Raw genomic sequence first — 20,879 nt, 5'->3', positions numbered from 1 at the left:
ATATTATAAGTCTGTCAGCTACATTCACCATGCGGAATCCATCTTCCTTCACTGATTCTCACTTTACCATCACCATTGCCCATAAAGCCATGGAGAAACCTCCCTACTGCCCTTACCGTCTTGAGAATCCTAATATCAGAGCCAAAGGAATAACTCCAATGTCTCCAAAGCTTCCAAACCTTGGGAAAAAATGGCCTCCCCTTCCTTCACTCACAAATTCTCAAAGTTGCCAATGGATGCAAATAGATGGTAGAGGAAGAGTGAGGGGTTTGTGCTAGCAGCCTCGGTGTTCAGTTCAACGAGCCAGAAGTGCCCTGTTCCACGTGTATTTGCCCAAAAAAGGGTCTTGGAAGGGTTAACACCAAGTTGTTAACAGTGGTCATCTTTTATTATTCTGGAAGTTTTTCCTTTTCTTTTTTTTCTTGTCTGTGATTTTATAATTTTATTCAATGAACAGGTTTTGTTTTTGTGGCAGGACCAAAAACCACAATTTTTTAAGTTAAAAAATTAAATATTTAAGTAGGAAATACATTACTAAGAACCATTTCCTTAAAGGGCAAACTGTAAGAATAATTTCTGGCAAAAAATTCAGTCTTATTCTGGTCTCTAATTCTGCCCCCAATGCCAAGCCTCCTCCTGTCCCATCATTACTTACATTCCTGAAGACATTCTGTGTCTGTGCAGTAGGACTGGGACTGCCTCAACTACAATGAATAAGAAGAAAGGAAAGTTAGCCACTGGACTTAACCAAAAATGGATACTATTTATTAGAAAGATCATGTTTTGCTTTTTAATGAATGCTACTACAGTATATATCATACCTTCAAAATCAGATAAAAACATAGAATATATTGAGGGGCTGTTCAGTTTGGGGGGATTATTTTCTCCTCAACATAATATTCAAATATACTGTGATCTAGTGCAATTCACCTATTTAAATTAGGAATTTTTAAAAGTCGCCTGTGGATGGGTGGTTGTGGTGGGATGAACTGGGAGATTGGGATTGACATATATACACTAATATGTATAAAATAAATAATAAGAACCTGCTGTATATAAAATAAAATTTAGAATTCAGAAAAAAAAAAAAGTCACCTGTGACAGAAACTCCTGCTGCCGTATGTTATTAGACTTCCCAAAGGAAAAGCACTTAACTGTAGAGGAGAGCTACTAGAAAAAGAGTAAACTTCGTTAATACGGTTTTTTTCTCCCTGAAAATTAGAAGCCTCTGCTTCTAATAGAAAAAATAGGTTCTCTTTGTAGCAAATGCACCTTTGAAAGGAAGGCTTTTTTTTTTTTCCTTTTTGCTTACATCTGCATCAACAGTGGTTAGACAAGGAAGAAACTAATAAAAATGATACCACAGGAGTTGGGGGTGGGATGGAGGAATGGAGTAGGCTCTGATGAGAAGGGATCCGAAGTTTTCAATGTCTATCTTTATATACAATTTAATTTTGGAACCATATGATTATGAATTTTAAAGATAAGTGAAAAGTAAAAACCCATCTATCAATAAACATATATCATCCTTTTATGAATGTTCACCCTACGCTGAGGGCTTTTAGGATGTTTAGAAATGATAATCTCATAATTCTGAAAAGAGATGATACACAGTAAACTGAATGAACATGCAACTTTTCAATTCAGCCTCATTACTTTATAATGACACCCCCTCTCCATTAAAGCAGTTAACGCATAACCTGCAATTGTTTGGGGAAGCAACTACAGAGCAGTTGTGCTTAGCTGGTTAAGCATGGGCTCTGCAAAAAGGCAGATCTGGACTTAAGGTCAGGCTCTGCAACCTTCTAGAGTTTCAAGACCTTGGGCGAATTCTTTAACACCTCTAAGCTTTAGTTTCCTCATCTGGTAAAATGGGGATAATATTACCTATATCTGAGTACAAGTGAGAATTAAAATACACAGTGCACATGAAATGTCGTAACAACCCAAGAAAGAAGAAACGTTAGCTATTATTATTACTGTGCCAAACAAATTATGACCTCATCTAAAACAACTATTGGAATTAACAGAACAAATCATCTTGTAAGTTGTTCTCTAAGATGATCAGGCTTGCTTTGGTGTATACCACTAAAAGTGTTCTATTTGTTTTTTGGGTTTTGTTCTTTAAATATTTATTTATTTATTTGGCTGCACCAGGTCTTAGTTGTGGCATGCGGGGTCTTTAGTTGTGGCATGCAAACTCTTAGTTGCGGCATGTGGGATCTAGTTCCCTGACCAGGGATCGAACCCTAGCCCCCTGCATTGGAAGCATGGAATCTTGGCCACTGGACTACCAGGGAAGTCCCCAAAGTAGTTCTACTTGAATTAGAATGGGAAAACATCTTAATTAATGTAAAAATATGCTGGGTACCTTAAACCTTCCTAAATATGAAAAGAATCAATCCAAAACCTCTTTAAAAATTTATGCATTCTACGGCTATTATCAAAAAGACAATAAATAACAAGTGTTGGTAAGGACGTGGGAAAAGGGAACCTTTGTGCACTGTTGGTGGGAATATAAATTGGTCGCAGCCACTATGGAAAACAGTATGGAGGTTCCTCAAAAGATTAAAAGTAGCGTTACCATATGATCCAGCAATTCCACTTCTGGGTATTTACCCGAAGAAAACAAAAACACTAATTCGAAAAGATAAATGCAGCCCCATGTTTTCTGTAGCATTATTTACAATAGCCAAGCATGGAAACAACCTAAGTGTCCACTGATGGATGAATGGATAAACACACACACACACGCGTGCGCGCGCACACACACACAGAAGTATTATTCAGCCATAAAAAAGAATGAAATCTTGCCATTTGCGACAACATGGATGAACCCCAAGGGCATTATGCTAAGTGAAATAAGTCAGACAGAAAAAGATAAATACTGTATGATCCACATATACGTGGAATCTAAAAACAAAGATCTCATGGATATAGAGAAGAGACTGGTGGTAGCCTGAGGCAGGGGGAGAAGGGTGGGCAAAATGGGTGAAGAGGGGTCAAAAGATACAAATTTCCAGTTAAAAAATGAATAAGTTATAAGAATGTAATGTACAGCATGGTGACTATAGCTAATAATATTGTAAAAAATTACACATTCTAAAGAAATTGAAAAAAAGATTACTAGACCCTTGGGTCACAAATCAGACCTAATGAACCTCCTACTTTACGTTTTATTAATTTTTTCCTAATAAGTAATACGTATACACAGTACAAAATTCAAAAGTACAAAAGGATACTCTATGCAAGGTAAATCTCTTGCTCTCTTCTGTCTTTCAGCCTCCACAGCACTCAGGTTTTTTTGTGAATCTCTACAGAGATGTCCTTACATTTTTATAAGCATATATATCTTTTCCCATTACTCTTCCACCTCTAAGTAGCATTGTAGCAAATGTAAAACAAAAAGATTTATTAGGTCTTTGGATTGAACAAGTACTATCTAATTACTTAAGATATCAAATAAGGAGTAAAAATAACTTTCTTGGGTTTAGTATTTAGCAATCACACAGCATATCCCAAAATCTACAGCTGTGATCGAAATGACCAATGAATTATCAGTTCATTGTACATTATGTAACTCAAGTGCCAGCCCTGGCTTTTGGCTATAGCTCTACTTGAACTGATGCCCTTGTCTTCAGGTCTGACTTGCTGGCTGTCTGTAGCTCAATGATATCTACAAATGACATGATTTCCATGTGAAAAGCCCCCAAGGCTTTACATATCCACTTCCTCACAAATCTACTTCCATGGAGGGCCACACCACCAGCTCTAGGCTTCTTCTTCATGCTTCCATCAGTCTCATCCTCCTTTCTCAATGTGGGTCTACCAGATAAGATGCTCACTGTGTTCGTTTTTGACCTCCCTTTGACGCTGGCAGGTCTGGGTTTCACCCCACACCCTTGCAGTGGGTTTGTAGTCTATAGCCAGGGTCACCAAACTAAAACCTGTAGGCTGGAGGCCTATTTTTATAAATAGTTTTACTGAAACATAGCCACACCCATTTATTTACATATTGTCTATGTCTGCTTTCACTACAACAGCTGAGTTTAGTAGTTGCCATAGAGACTCCAAGCCTAAAATATTTACTATCTGGCCCTTAAATTACTCAACACTACTGATAATGACAACCAGCTAAAGACATCTAGGAAATACCCATGAAATATGAGAAAAAACAAGTATTTTTGTGTAGCTATATAAAAGTGTTCATTTAGAAATGTGAGATGCTCATTAATTATGTCTAGTTATAATGCAACAATCGTTTATTTACTTATTCATTCAAAATGTTTACTGAATGCCTACTACATGCCAAGTACAGTTCCAGGTACTGAGGATATGGTGTGAAAAGGACAAAGTTTCTGAAAAGGACAAAGTTCCTAGTGTTATGGATCATACAGTCTTGGGGGGGAAATCAGACAATTAACAAGTATATTATAAAAATGTCAGAGAGCCACACAGAGAATGAAAGTAGGATGGCATACAGTGGCATTCCAGTAGCCACTTTAAATTAGGCAGACGGAGGCAGTAACACTTAAGGGACTAACTACACAATAATAGCAGTAAAAGATCAAGGAGATGAGCATTCAAGAATTCCAGACAGAATAAACAACTAGGAAAGGCCCCTAGATGAAAAGGTGCCTGCGAGCTGGTGTTGAGGAACCACAAGGCCACTGTGGCTGGGGCGTGTAAGCAGTATTACTTAGCTGCTGTATTTAGTCAACCTCAGAACCAAATGCTCTCTAGATATGCACAAATCAGCACAGTTTTCTGTTAATGGCATTAGTCTGACTGCCTCCAATTCTAAGACATATAACAGATACCTATATGTTTTATCAATGTGGAATAGGGGTACCTTCTTATTATCACATTAGAAATACATCTAAATACAAATATATTTTAATGATAAATTTATAAATTATATTACTTTAAATTATAATTTAAATAATTTATTATTTATATTACATTATAATAAAAATAAAATTACAGAATACTTAGAAATTAATGTGGATTAATTCACTGACTTAGTACAATTATCATTATTATGTTTTCTAGCATTAAAATATGCATACTTTCATATAATTACAATCATTATAATAACAAATATTTACTGAGAACTTTTATGTGGTAGGGACTATACTAAGAACTTTAATTTATTTAATCCTCACATTCAATGGCAGGAGGCAGGTGCTATAACTCCTACTTTATGGATGAAGAAACGTGTTTGGGAGAGGTTGGCTAACATATCCAATACTAACTCCAGAGTCTAAATTTTTAATCTCAATTCCATTCTACTTTACAACATACAAAATTTTGTATCATAATTTTAGTTAACATATCATTAGCATGAAACACTGTGTAACCAACCACAATTTTTTTTTCACAATTTTGAATGGTTACAGAATACTCCAGTGAGTTGATAGTCAACTGATATAAAACTGAACTGAAGCAAATTCAGAGTAAAGTGAAAATGACCATAGATGTAATTACCTAATAACCTCTAAGATTAACACAGCCAATGTTTTCTTTCAGCACTAAAAGAGATCTCTTGCCCTTTAGGTGTCACCAGAAGGAGTAGGCTTCCCTTTGGGACTATGATAAAAAACGGTAATGTACAATTTGTCCTGCTATACAAGTTTCTAGAAAACTAATCCGCTCACAATTGGTAAATACAGAAATGATGTCAGCTTTATGTGGTAGCTGTGTTGGTTCATAAATGATTTTTTTCTAGGTAAGGGCAACCACAGAGTGGGAGGTCAAATTAGGACTTTGAGCAGGTCAAATTATAACTCATGCCATGCAGGCAGAAGCCCTTTCAGCTTTAAGAAAATTGTTAAAAAGTGCCTTCACACATGCATACACACACACGCATATGCGCGCACACACACACGACCAAGAATGAGAAGAAATTATTCACTGGGAGCCTGGCTGACTGAAGCACTCCATCTCTAGCCCAAGCTGCAGTGAATCTTTGGGACATTCCACCAAGAGCTGGAGCTGGATCCTGCTCTTCTGGCTGATCTCCTATGGGTTCCTGGCTACACTCTACATGTTCACAAGCAGATGATGCTGCAGGCTCTGAATAATAAGATGCCAAAGTATCATGACCACATTTCTAGTCCAGGACTTAGTGTTTTACCCAAACCAGCGTGTTGGAATATATATTCAGTATGTCAGATTCAAACACTTATGATGGGTAAATTATAGTCTTTAAAGAATTAAAATAACACATTTAGTAAAACGAGAGAGTCTTTTGATGGAACTCTTTAAACAGAGAGGCCTAACTTACAGTGCATCTCAGTTTTCTCTTGACTTATTTGAAGAATACAGTGGGACTATTGATGCTGATTTTGGCTACTCCAAAAGGAAACCATTTATGAAAGCAAACATAACTAAAAGAAAACCAATAAACAAGGTCCTACTATTTTCAAAACTATATTAAAAATCCTGTAGTCAACCATAATGGAAAAGAATATGAAAAAGAATGTGTGTATATATATACACAGAGAGAGAGAGAGAGAGAGAGAGAGAGAGAGAGAGAGAGAGAGAGGGAACTGAATCACTCTGCTTACAGCAGAAATTAACACTACACTGTAAGTCAACTATAGTTCAATTTAAAAAAAAAAGAAAACCAAGGATAATAAATGAAGGAAACAGGCATGGCAGTATCTACAAGATGGAGCCATAAACTTCAAGTATTTTCTGTATTACAGCGGAGTGGTGGGAACCACATGTGGACTATCTACAGCCAATGGTTGCTGCCTAGGTAAACCTTCATGCTAACACTGATCCCAGGATCCCAGGGAAGATCTGGGATCTTCCCCACCTAACCAGGATGGCCATGTAAAGTTCCTTAGATGAGTTAGCTTCAAAATCGAAGAGACAACATAGTATGATTAGAAGAAATGTTTTTCTTCCTTGGGGAAAAAGGCAGAAAACAGAGATTTAAAGAATACAAGAGTCTTGGCAGAGATTTCCTGTTAGGGAAAATGTAGAACCTAAAATAGTCTCTTAGGATATCCAGGAAGCCTCATATAGAACCTTGGCTGTCAGAGGTTGATGGAAAAAATATAGATTAAAATAAGACTCCAATGACAAAAAGCAGATAAACTGAACTTCTATGAGGAAGCTTACCTTGGAGAAATTCTTTGAAGAAAATTACAAAAAACAGAAAGTCTCTCTTTGGAGTTATCAAAAGGTACGTGCTATGGATGTTCGTGTTTCCCCCACCACTCCAAATTCATATGTTGAAGCCCTAATTCCCAAAGTGATGGAATTTGGGGGTGGGGGCCTTTGGGAGGTGATTAGGTTTAGTTGAGGTCATGAGAGTGGAGCCACCATGATGGAATTAGTGCCCATATAGGCAGAGGGTGAGACTAGAGCCATCATTCTCTCTGTGCCATGTGAGGGTACAGCAAGGTGGCTGTCTGAAAACCAAGAAAAGAGCCAAATCACCCTGGCATATCTGGCAACATCTTGATCTTGGACTTCCCAGTGCCTCCAGAACTGTGAGAAATAATTATTTGTTGTCTAAGCTGCCCAGTCTGTGGTATTTTTCCAGAGCAGCCTAAGCAAACTAAGACAGTACCTAAACAAGAACTTATCTGCTGTTTTTCTATGTCTGCTCAAGAACCTCATGTATATTGGAGGTGCTCTTCTTTCCCATGCACCGGGTCTACCTGTGGACTGGTAAACAGTGTGGTACAGAACAGTAGTTCTAAAGAGAAGCTTTAAAGTCAGAGGTATCTGGTTTCAAATTCTGTGTCTGTTACTTTCTTAGGCAGAGTTTCAAACTATAGAAGAGATAAATACAATCTGTTATCAACCTTAATGTCATTGTGAGGATTAAATGACATAATTAAATCTTACATAAAATTAAATATAAAATGTATATAAAAACTCAGGTCATGGCCCACAGAATGCTTTCGGATTATAGCAATATGCAGGAAAGGGCTGCCTGTTTGTACAAATAAGCCTATTCGTATTTATCACTACTATTTTTTCAAAAAGTGAAATTCCAAAACCAACAACAAAAAAGTACTTTCAAATCAGGGGTTAGACAGTTGGTCAATGTCCTCTGACCAGACCTCACACAGCTCACAGTAACAGGTTAGCTTGAAATAACCTTAGACTGCCAAAACCCAGCTCCCCCTAATTTTTAATACTGCACAGCATTCCATTTAATTGCATCATTTCCAAATTTGTATATGAAAAACAATGTTGTGGTGAATGTTCATATAAATACATTCTTACACACTTGATTAATCTCTTTAGAATATGGAGTAGAGTTGCTATAGTGAAGGTATGTACACTTTAGTTTTGATATACATTGCCAAATTACAGGAGGGGAATTTTAAAGAAATGACAAAGTACATTCAATTCAATTATTCCTGCATAATCACACCACTGAGGAAGCCCAGTGTTTCAACTGGGAGACAGCTAAAACCTAACTATATCTGATCACATTTAGTTCTTTTTTTTAAAATTTATGTTACTGAAGTATAGCTGATTTACAATGTTGTGTTAATTTCTACTGTACAGCAAAGTGATTCAGTTATACATATATATATACATTCTTTTTCACATTCTTTTCCATTATGGTTTATCACAGGATATTGAATATAGTTCCCTGTGCTATACAGTAGGATCTTGTTGTTTATCCATTCAATACACAATAGTTTGCATCTGCTAATCCCAAACTCCCAATCCTTTCTTCCCCTATCCATTCTTCCCCCTTGGCAACCACAGGTCTGTTCTCTATGCCTGTGAGCCTGTTTCTATTTCGTAGGTAAGTTCATTTGTGTCATATTTTAGATTCCACATATAAGTGGTATCATATGGTATCTTTCTCTTTCTGACTTACTTCACTTCGTATGATAATCTCTAGATCCATCCATGTTGCTGCAAATGGCAGTATTTCATTCTTTTTATGGTTGGATAGTATTCCATTGTATATGTGTACCACATCTTCTTCATCATTCATCTGTCGATGGACATTTAGGCTGTTTCCATGTCTTGGCTATTGTAAACAGTGCTGCAATGAACACTGGGGTGCATGTATCTTTTCCAGTTATAGTTTTGTCTGGATATATGCCCAGGAGTGGGATTGTAGGATCATATGGCAACTCTATTTTTAGTTTTTTGAGGAACTTCCATACTGTGTGTTTTCCATAGTGGCTGCACCAATTTACATTCCCACCAACAGTGTAGGAGGGTTCCCTTTTCTCCACCCCCTCCTCCAGCATTTGTTATTTGAAGGCTTTTTATTTTTTCTTCTTATTTATTTATTTATTTGGCCATGCCCCGTGGTTTGTGGGATCTTAGTTCCCCAACCTGGGATCGAACCCAGCCCCTCGGTGAAACCTTGGAGTCTCAAACACTGAACCACCAGGGAATTCCCTGAAGGCTTTTTAATGATAGCCATTCTGACCGGTGTGAGGTGGTACCTCATTGTAGTTTTGATTTGCATTTCTCTAATAATTAGCAGTGTTGAGCATCTTTTCATGTGCCTTTTGGCCACCTGTGTGTCGTCTTTGGAGAAATGTCTATTTAGGTCTTCTGCCCATTTTTCGATTGGGTTGTTTGATCACATTTAGTTCTTAATGACTAAGTAGTATCTCTACATATTTTCCTACAATATTAACAAAAATATTCAATAACTTGGAAGGACCACAATAATCCATGTACATTTAAGCCTGAAGACTTCAAATAATCAGGTTAAAGGCAAGTCTGAGTATTTTTTTTTTTTTTTTTTTGCGTTACGTGGGCCTCTCACTGTTGTGGCCTCTCCCGTTGCGGAGCACAGGCTCCAGATGCGCAGGCTCAGTGGCCATGGCTCACGGGCCCAGCCGCTCCGTGGCATGTGGGATGTTCCCGGACTGGGGCACGAACCTGTGTTCCCTGCATCGGCAGGCGGACTCTCAACCACTGCGCCACCAGGGAAGCCCAAGTCTGAGTATTTTGAAAATACTTTTTGAATGTCTAACACTAATAGGTTGCCCAAATGATATGCATATACTTTCCCAAATCCTACAAAAATACCTTCTAAATTTGAGTTTAATTAATTTATTGAACCAAAAGTCATCACGTAATTTATGGCCACTGACAAGACAACAACGTAACTTATATGCTATACCTTTATGGTACAGTCTATTTTGATTATATATAAAGATATAGATATAGATACACGACTGTCCACAAACTCAATGCAACCTCTGGCTAAGAGAGCAATAAATGTCATGAAATGGGATACGTGAGTGGGGGGCAAGAGGAAGGGGGACTCTGACATTTTGCTCTGTATTTCTACATTATTTCAAGTGTCCGTAATTTAGATATTCACATATTACAAGTATCATTAAAAGGAAAGACAAAATTCCAATACCATGATACTTGAAAATGAGGGTGACTCTGATTTGCTGTTATGGACTCAATGTTTGAGTCTCCTCAAAATTCATATTTTGAAATCCTAATCCCCAATGTGATGGTATTAGGAGGTGGGGGCCTTTCAGAGGTGATTAGGTTACGAGGGTGGAGCCCACATGAGTGGGATTAGTGTTCTCATAAAAGAGACCCCAGAATGCTTTCTTGTCCTCTCTTCACCATATAAGGATACAAGATCTGCAACCTGGATGACGGGCTCTCACCAGAACCCAACCATGCTAGCACCCTGATCTTGGACGTCCTGTCTCCAGAACTGTGAGAAATAAATTTCTGTTGTTTATAAGCCACCCAGTCTACAGTATTCTGTTATAGAAACCCGAACTAAGAAATTTGCTAATATGAAAAAATAAATGAAGTGAAAAAAAACAAGTTGCAGAAACGTAAATATACTATGATCCCTTCTATGTGAAAACAAATTTCTAGAAAGAGATATATAGCAGACTGTATTTTCTAAAAACAGTCATAGCAGTATTTCTAACCACACACGCTCTTCCAGAATCTTACCACTCCCCATCAAGACGTGGAGTCTCCTAATTCAAAAATGGTTTAAAATTAACTCAAAATATATTAAAGACCTGAATGTAACACCTGAAACCATAAAAATCCCAGAAGAAAACATAGGTGGTAAGCTCCCTGACATCAGTCTTGGTGATAAGTTTTTGGATCTGACTCCCAAAGCAAAGGAAACAAATGCTAAAACAAATAAGTGAGACTACATCAAACTAAAAAGCTGTTGCATAGCAAAGGAAACCATCATCAAAATGAAAAGGCGGGCTTCCCTGGTGGTGCAAGTGGTTGAGAGTCCGCCTGCTGATGCAGGGGACACAGGTTCGTGCCCTGGTCTGGGAAGATCCCACATGACGCGGAGTGGCTAGGCCCGTGAGCCATGGCCGCTGAGCGTGCACGTCCGGAGCCTGTGCTCCAGCAGCGGGAGAGGCCACAACAGTGAGAGGCCCGCGTACCGAAAAAAAAAAAAGAAAAGGCAACTTATTGAATGGGAGGAGATATTTGCACATCATATATCAGATAAGGGGTTAAATATCCAAAATATATAAAGAACTCATATAATTCAATAGCCAAATAAACAATCTGAGTAAGAAATAGGCAGAGGATCTCAATAGACATTTTCCCAAAAAAGACATAAAGATGGCCAACAGGTACATGAAGAGATGCTCAATATCACTAATCATCAGGGAAATGCAAATCAAAACCACAATGAGGTATCACCTCACATATATCCATCATATATATATATATCAATATAATGCAATTATTATTCAGCCTTAAAAAGGAACAAAATCTTGCCTTTTGCGACAACATGGATGGACCTTGAGGGAATTATGCTAAGCGAAATAGGTCAGAGAAAGACAAATACCATATGATCTCACTTATATGAGGAATTTAAAACAACAACAAAAGATCAAGCTCAAAGATATAGAGAACAGATTGGCGGTTGCCAGAGGTGGGGGGGTTGGGAGGTGAGTGAAATAGGTGAAGGGGGTCAAAACGTACAAACTTCCAGTTACAAAATAATTTAAGTTATGGGGATGTAATGCACAGCATAGTGACTATAGTTAGTAATAACATATTGCATATTTGAAAGTTGCTAAGAGAGTAGATCTTAATAGTTCTCATCACAAGAAAAAAAACTGTAAACGTGTATGGAAACAAGTGTTAACTAGACTTACCCGTGACAATCATTTCCCAATATATACAAGTCGCACACCTGAAACTAATGTTATTTGTCAGTTATACCTCAATTTAAAAAAGAGGTGAAGTTTATTCCCCCTCCTCTTAAAGCTGAGCAGGCTCAGGACTGCTACAACCAGAAGTATAATAGAAGTGTTGTATGTGACTTCTTAGGCTAGGTTATAAAAAGTATCCAGGCTGCATGGTTCTTTCCCTCCCCCATCCTCTCGGGATGGATGCTTCTTGCCCTTGGAACCAAGCCACTGTGCTGTGAGGAAGCCAAGCAGCCACATGAAAAGGGCGTATGTAGGTGTTCTGGCTGACAGTACTAGGTAGGGTTTCAGCCACCAGACAGCATCAACTGCCAGACAGTGAGTGAGCAAGCCTCCAGATGCTTTTCTCGCTCCCAGCCTCTCAGTCGTCCAGTTAAGAACCCAGACATTATGCAGCAGACAAGCCATCTCCACTGTCCTCTGTATGAACTCTAGACACACAGCTTGTTAACTTAATTAAAAGGTTTTTCTTATGCCACTGAGTTTTAGGGTAACTGTTATACAGCCATAATAACGGGAATATAAGAGAAATTGTAAATAGCTTAAAATCAGTAAAGTGGCAATGAGAGGCTGGGGAACATAGGGAGATTTTCACTTTTCCTATTTCTACACTTAGTACTGCTTGAATTTTGTGCCATGAGGACATGCACTAGCTATTTTATCTTTTTTGTTTTGTTTTGCAGTACGCGGGCCTCTCACTGTTGTGGCCTTCTCTCATTGCGGAGCACAGGCTCCAGACGCGTAGGCTCAGCGGCCGTGGCTCATGGGCCTAGCCGCTCCGCGGCATGTGGGATCTTCCCGGGCCCGGGCACGAACCCGCGTCCCCTGCATCGGCAAGCAGACTCTCAACCACTGCGCCACCAGGGAAGCCCGCTATTTTATCTTTTAAATAAAACATAACCTCACTTCTGTGAAAGAGCCCAGAAGGGGGTCCCCTCAGACAGTACAACCTGATGTCAATTACAAGAAGAATTGTCAATTACAGACCTCAACAGAAGATCATCAATCACAGGCCCCAACAGGAAAAGATGTACACTGCATCTCCTACAAGAAACTACCCCAGCAACTCAGCCAATGAGAAGCCATCATCACCCTGAGCTCTCACTTTTCTCCAATGGGTTTTTGTTCAAAACAACACCTCCCAACTTACTCCTTTTTCTCTATAAAATAATGTCCCTCTCCTTTGTTCCTTGGACTTGCTAAATAATATTAAGTTGGGGATAAAATATATATACCATAGTATCTAAATGTTTATTTGTGAGAAAGATCCGGGAAGGTGCATACCAAATTCATCTAGGGAAGTAGGAACATGCCAGATATAGAGAAGTGAGTGAGAAGTTTGGGCTTACTTTTAATGTATTGATTTTGTGAAAAAACATTAGTATATTATTCATATTAATAAACATTTTACAAAAATATAAATTAATAGGAAAAGATACTAGCAGTAGATATATTTGCTGGGTAGAGAAGTTTCTCAAGAAACTTTTCAGGCATACATCTTCCAGGAAAAGGCCAATAATAGGTCTTACTTAACGTGACTTATTTAAGTGCAGTGGACATTAGTCACAATTTACAAGGCCTTCAGGCTTGTAAGGGGAATCTGACCAATGATCTCCCAGATCATATGCTTACAGTACTTTAATACGGAAACAAATGTAAGTAAATTAGAGACGCAGAAGTTTCAGTTACAAGGTTTAGATTAGAGCTGAAATACAGAGCTCAACAAACAAACAAAAGGGGGATTATCTGCATTCCAAACCTTAGTTTACAACAGAAAGGAGGAAAAACACAAAGCATAACCTAAATTCACATTTCTAAATCCATCTGTTCTCTTTCTGGAACTCCTATCATTAATAGAAGAAACTGTATACCAAGAGACAGCCAGACAAGGAGAACAGGAGAAGTAGGTGGCAAGAGAGCAGAAGAGGATAAAAACAGAATAATTCTGCAAATGGGGAACTGAAAAAGTCTCTCGCCAGGCCATCTTTATGGTTGTAAGGAAATATAAGTGATTTTTTAAAAACCCAAACAACTAGATATATCAGTTATAAGGAAATACCTCCTTAAAAACAAAACTAACCTCAGAGGAGACACACACCAAAAAACCTACAACTTCAAAGAACGATTTATAATTAGACTATGATTTTGTGTTAGCATCTTTCTACATATCTAGTAGCATTCTACTACTACATCAATAAAACCCATATTTATCCATAGGCATATTCCCATGTTAACAAGTAATGAAACACAGAACTGTATGTAACATGATAAAGATATCCGATTTTTTTTTTGCATTTTATGTCTCATTTTTAATTCATTTTCAGTACTGATTATGTTTTTTTTTTCATTTTAACATCTTTATTGGAGTATAATTGCTTTACAATGGTATGTTAGTTTCAGCTTCACAACAAAATGAATCAGTTATATATATACATATGTTCCCATATCTCTTCCGGCTTGCGCCTCCCTCCCTCCCACCCTCCCTATCCCACCCCTCCAGGCGGTCACAAAGCACCGAGATGATCTCCCTGTGCTATGCGGCTGCTTCCCACTAGCTATCTACCTTACCTTTGGTAGTGTATATATGTCCATGCCTCTCTCTCGCTTTGTCACAGTTTACCCTTCCCCCTCCCCATGTCCTCAAGTCCATTCTCTAGTAAGTCTGTGTGTTTATTCCTGTTTCACCCCTAGGTTCTTCATGACATTTTTTTTTCTTAAATTCCATATATATGTATTAGCATATGGTATTTGTCTCTCTCTTTCTGACTTACTTCACTCTGTATGACAGACTCTAGGTCCATCCACCTCATTACAAAGAGCTCAGTTTCGTTTCTTTTTATGGCTGAGTAATATTCCATTGTATATATGTGCCACATCTTCTTTATCCATTCATCCGATAATGGACACTCAGGTTGTTTCCATCTCCGGGCTCTTGTAAATAGAGCTGCAATGAACATTTTGGTACATGACTCTTTTTGAATTACGGTTTTCTCAGGGTATATGCCCAGTAGTGGGGATTGCTGGGTCATACGGTAGTTCTATTTGTAGTTTTTTAAGGAACCTCCATACTGTTCTCCACAGTGGCCGTATCAATTTACATTCCCACCAACAGTGTAAGAGGGTTCCCTTTTCTCCACACCCTCTCCAGCATTTATTGTTTCTAGATATTTTGATGATGGCCATTCTGACTGGTGTGAGATGATATCTCATTGTAGTTTTGATTTGCATTTCTCTAATGATTAGTGATGTTGAGCATTCTTTCATGTGTTTGTTGGCAGTCTGTATACCTTCTTTGGAGAAATGTCTATTTAGGTCTTCTGCCCATTTTTGGATTGGGTTGTTTGTTTTTTTCTTATTAAGCTGCATGAGCTGCTTATAAATTTTGGAGATTAATCCTTTGTCAGTTGCTTCATTTGCAAATATTTTCTCCCATTCTGAGGGTTGTCTTTTGGTCTTGTTTATGGTTTCCTTTGCTGTGCAAAAGCTTTGCAGTTTCATTAGGTCCCATTTGTTTATTTTTGTTTTTATTTCCATTTCTCTAGGAGGTGGGTCAAAACGGATCTTGCTGTGATTTATGTCATAGAGTGTCCTGCCTATGTTCTCCTCTAAGAGTTTGATAGTTTCTGGCCTTACATTTAGGTCTTTAATCCACCTTGAGCTTATCTTTGTGCATGGTGTTAGGGAGTGATCCAATCTCATACTTTTACATGTAGCTGTCCAGTTTTCCCAGCACCACTTATTGAAGAGGCTGTCCTTTCTCCACTGTACATTCCTGCCTCCTTTATCAAAGATAAGGTGACCATATGTGCGTGGGTTTATCTCTGGGTCTTCTATCCTGTTCCATTGATCTATATTTCTGTTTCTGTGCCAGTACCATACTGTCTTGATTACTGTAGCTTTGTAGTATAGTCTGAAGTCAGGGAGCCTGATTCGTTCTCAAGATTGCTTTGGCTATTCGTTCTCAAGATTGCTTTGGCTATTCGGGGTCTTTTGTGTTTCCATACAAATTGTGAAATTTTTTGTTCTAGTTCTGTGGAAAATGCCAGTGGTAGTTTGACAGGGATTGCATTGAATCTGTAGATTGCTTTGGGTAGTAGAGTCATTTTCACAATGTCGATTGTTCCAGTCCAAGAACATGGTATATCTCTCCATCTATTTGTATCATCTTTAATTTCTTACATCAGTGTCTTATAATTTTCTGATACAGGTCTTTTGTCTCCTTAGGTAGGTTTATTCCTAGATATTTTATTCTTTTTGTTGCAATGGTAAATGGGACTGTTTTCTTGATTTCACTTTCAGATTTTTCATCCTTAGTGTATAGGAATGCCAGAGATTTCTGTACATTAATTTTGTATCCTGCTACTTTACCAAATTCATTGATCAGCTTTAGTACTTTTCTGTTAGCATCTTTAGGATTCTCTATGTATAGTATCATGTCATCTGCAAATAGTGACAGCTTTACTCCTTCTTTTCCGATTTGGATTCCTTTTGTTTCCTTTTCTTCTCTGATTGCTGTGGCTAAAACTTCCAAAACTATATTGAATAAGAGTGGTGAGAGTGGGCAACCGTGTCTTGTTCCTGATCTTAGTGGAAATGCTTTCAGTTTTTCACCATTGAGGACGATATTGGCTGGGGGTTTGTCATATATGGCCTTTATTACGTTGAGGAAAGTTCCCTCTATGCCTACTTTCCGCAGGGTTTTTATCATAAATGGGTGTTGTATTTTGTCAAAAGCTTTCCCTGCATCTATTGAGATGATCATATGGTTTTTCTCCTTCAATTTGTTAATATGGTGTATCACATTGATTGATTTGTGTATATTGAAGAATCCTTGCATTCCTGGAATAAACCCCACTTGATCATGGTGTATGATCCGTTTAATGTGCTGTTGGATTCTGTTTGCTAGTATTTTGTTGAGGATTTTTGCATCTATGTTCATCAGTGATATTGGCCTGTAGTTTTCTTTCTTTGTGACATCCTTGTCTGGTTTTGGTATCAGGGTGATGGTGGCCTCGTAGAATGAGTTGGGGAGTGTTCCTCCCTCTGCTATATTTTGGAAGAGTTTGAGAAGGATAGGTGATAGCTCTTCTCTAAATGTTTGATAGAATTCGCCTGTGAAGCCATCTGGTCCTGGGCTTTTGTTTGTTGGAAGATTTTTAATCACAGTTTCAGTTTCAGTGCTTGTGATTGGTCTGTTCATATTTTCTATTTCTTCCTGATTCAGTCTTAGCAGGTTGTGCCTTTCTAAGAATTTGTCCATTTCTTCCAGGTTGTCCATTTTATTGGCATAGAGTTTCTTGTAGTAATCTCTCATGATCTTTTGTATTTCTGCAGTGTCAGTTGTTACTTCTCCTTTTTCATTTCTAATTCTATTGATTTCAGTCTTCTCCTTTTCTTGATGAGTCTGGCTAATGGTTTATCAATTTTGTTTATCCTTTCAAAGAACCAGCTTTTACTTTTATTGATCTTTGCTATCGTTTCTTTCATTTCTTTTTCATTTATTTCTGACCTGATTTTTATGATTTCTTTCCTTCTGCTAACTTTGGGGTTTTGTTCTTCTTTCTCTAATTGCTTTAGGTGCAAGGTTAGGTTGTTTATTCGAGATGTTTCCTGTTTCTTAAGGTAGGATTGTATTGCTATAAACTTCCCTCTTAGAACTGCTTTTGCTGCATCCCATAGATTTTGAGTCGTCGTGTCTCCACTGTCATTTGTTCCTAGGTATTTTCTGATTTCCTCTTTGATTTCTTCAGTGATCTCTTGGTTATTAAGTAGTGTATTGTGTAGCCTCCATGTGTTTGTATTTTTTACAGATCTTTTCCTGTAATTGATATCTAGTCTCATGGCGTTGGGGTCGGAAAAGATACTTGATACAATTTCAATTTTCTTAAATTTACCAAGGCTTGATTTGTGACCCAAGATATGATCTGTCCTGGAGAATGTTCCATGAGCACTTGAGAAAAATGTGTGTTCTGTTGTTTTTGGATGGAATGTCCTATAAATATCAATTAAGTCCATCTTGTTTAATGTATCATTTAAAGCTTGTGTTTCCTTATTTATTTTCATTTTGGATGATCTGTCCATTGGTGAAAGTGGGGTGTTAAAGTCCCCTACTATGAACGTGTTACTATCGATTTCCCCTTTTATGGCCGTTAGTATTTGCCTTATGTATTGAGGTGCTCCTATGTTGGGTGCATAAATATTTACAATTGTTATATCTTCTTCTTGGATCGATCCCTTGATCATTATGTAGTGTCCTTCTTTGTCTCTTCTAATAGTCTTTATTTTAAAGTCTATTTTGTCTGATATGAGAATTGCTACTCCAGCTTTCTTTTGGTTTCCATTTGCATGAAATACCTTTTTCCATCCCCTTACTTTCAGACTGTATGTGTCTCTAGGTCTGAAGTGGGTCTCTTGTAGACAGCAAATATATGCGTCTTGTTTTCGTATCCATTCAGCCAATCTGTGTCTTTTGGTGGGAGCATTTAGTCCATTTACATTTAAGGTAATTATCGATATGTATGTTCCCATTCCCATTTTCTTAATTGTTTTGGGTTCGTTATTGTAGGTCTTTTCCTTCTCTTGTGTTTCTTGCCTAGAGAAGTTCCTTTAGCAGTTGTTGTAGAGCTGGTTTGGTGGTGCTGAACTCTCTCAGCTTTTGCTTGTCTGTAAAGGTTTTAATTTCTCCATCAAATCTGAACGAGATCCTGTTAACCTTATGGGGATTCCCTTGTGTGTTATTTGTTGTTTTTCCCTTACTGCTTTTAATATGTTTTCTTTGTATTTAGTTTTTGACAGTTTGATTAATATGTGTCTTGGCGTATTTCTCCTTGGATTTATCCTGTATGGGACTCTCTGTGCTTCCTGGACTTGATTAACTATTTCCTTTCCCATATTAGGGAAGTTTTCAACTATAATCTCTTCAAATATTTTCTCAGTCCCTTTCTTTTTCTCTTCTTCTTCTGGAACCCCTATAATTTGAATGTTGGTGCGTTTAATTTTGTCCCAGAGGTCTCTGAGACTGTCCTCAGCTCTTTTCATTCTTTTTTCTTTATTCTGCTCTGCAGTAGTTATTTCCACTATTTTATCTTCCAGGTCACTTATCTGTTCTTCTGCCTCAGTTATTCTGCTATTGATCCCATCTAGAGTATTTTTCATTTCATTTATTGTGTTGTTCATCATTGTTTGTTTCATCTTTAGTTCTTCTAGGTCCTTGTTAAATGTTTCTTGCATTTTGTCTATTCTATTTCCAAGATTTTGGATCATCTTTACTATCATTATTCTGAATTCTTTTTCAGGTAGACTGCCTATTTCCTCTTCATTTGTTAGGACTGGTGGGTTTTTATCTTGCTCCTTCATCTGCTGTGTGTTTTTCTGTCTTCTCATTTTGCTTATCTTACTGTGTTTGGGGTCTCCTTTTTGCAGGCTGAAGGTTCGTAGTTCCTGTTGTTTTTGGTGTCTGTCCCCAGTGGCTAAGGTTGGTTCAGTGGGTTGTGTAGGCTTCCTGGTGGAGGGTACTAGTGCCTGTGTTCTGGTGGATGATGCTGGATCTTGTCTTTCTGGTGGGCAGGTCCACGTCTGGTGGTGTGTTTTGGGGTGTCTATAGACTTATTATGATTTTAGGCAGCCTCTCTGCTAATGGGTGGGGTTGTGTTCCTGTCTTGCTAGTTGTTTGGCATAGGATGTCCAGCACTGTAGCTTGCTGGTCGTTGAGTGAAGCTGGGTGCTGGCGTTGAGATGGAGATCTCTGGGAGATTTTCGCCGTTTGATATTATGTGCAGCTGGGAGGCCTCTTGTGGACCAGTGTCCTGAAGTTGGCTCTCCCACCTCAGAGGCACAGCACTAACTCCTGGCTGCAGCACCAAGAGCCTTTCATCCACACGGCTCCTTAATTTGGGATGATTCGTTGTCTATTCATGTATTCCACAGATGCAGGGTACATCAAGTTGATTGTGGAGCTTTAATCCGCTGCTTCTGTGGCTGCTGGGAGAGATTTCCCTTTCTCTTCTTTGTTCTCACAGCTCCCAGGGGCTCAGCTTTGGATTCGGACCCGCCTCTGCGTGTAGGTCGCCGGAGGGCGTCTGTTCTTTGCTCAGACAGGACGGGGTTAAAGGAGCCGCCGATTCAGGAGCTCTGGCTCACTTAGGCCGGGGGAGGGAGGGGCACGGAGTGCGGGGCGGGCCTGCGGTGGCAGAGTCTGGCATGACGTTGAGCCAGCCTGAGGCGCGCCGTGCGTTCTCCCGGAGGAGTTGTCCTTGGATCCCGGGACCCTGGCAGCGGCAGGCTGCACAGGCTCCCCGGAAGGGTGTGTGGATAGTGACCTGTGTTCACACACAGGCTTCTTGGTGGCGGTAGCAGCGGCCTTAGCATCTCATGTCTGTCTCTGGGGTCCGCACTTTTAGCCGCGGCTCGCGCCCGTCTCTGGAGCTCCTTCAAACAGCGTTCTTAATCCCCTCTCCTCGCGCACCAGGAAATAAAGAGGGAAGAAAAAGTCTCTTGCCTCTTCGGCAGGTCCAGACTTTTCCCCAGACTCCTTCCCGGCTAGTCACGGCGCACTAACGCCCCGCAGGCTGTGTTCACGCCGCCAACCCCAGTCCTCCCCTGGTGCTCCGACTGAAGCCCGAGCCTCAGCTCCTAGCCCCGCCCGCCCCGGCGGGTGAGCAGACAAGCCTCTTGGCTGGTGAGTGCCGGTCAGCCCTGATC

General features: G+C 39.0%; 1 protein-coding gene across 1 annotated transcript in view; it reads right to left on the bottom strand.

Annotated features, from left to right (window-relative positions):
- SMIM14 (small integral membrane protein 14) overlaps nucleotides 1–20,879 on the bottom strand; it is a 69,573-nt gene that overhangs the window by 12,930 nt on the left and 35,764 nt on the right. Inside the window, exon 3 of the mRNA XM_029234913.1 lies at nucleotides 656–704. Coding sequence (XP_029090746.1) covers nucleotides 656–704 — 49 coding nt within the window. The remainder of the gene's footprint in view (nucleotides 1–655; nucleotides 705–20,879) is intronic.

Source organism: Monodon monoceros, unplaced genomic scaffold (assembly GCF_005190385.1).
Source record: "Monodon monoceros isolate NGI ecotype Baffin Bay Population unplaced genomic scaffold, NGI_Narwhal_1 Super_Scaffold_20, whole genome shotgun sequence".
Lineage (NCBI taxonomy): Eukaryota > Metazoa > Chordata > Mammalia > Artiodactyla > Monodontidae > Monodon > Monodon monoceros.
This window is presented reverse-complemented; position numbering and strand designations above follow the sequence as displayed.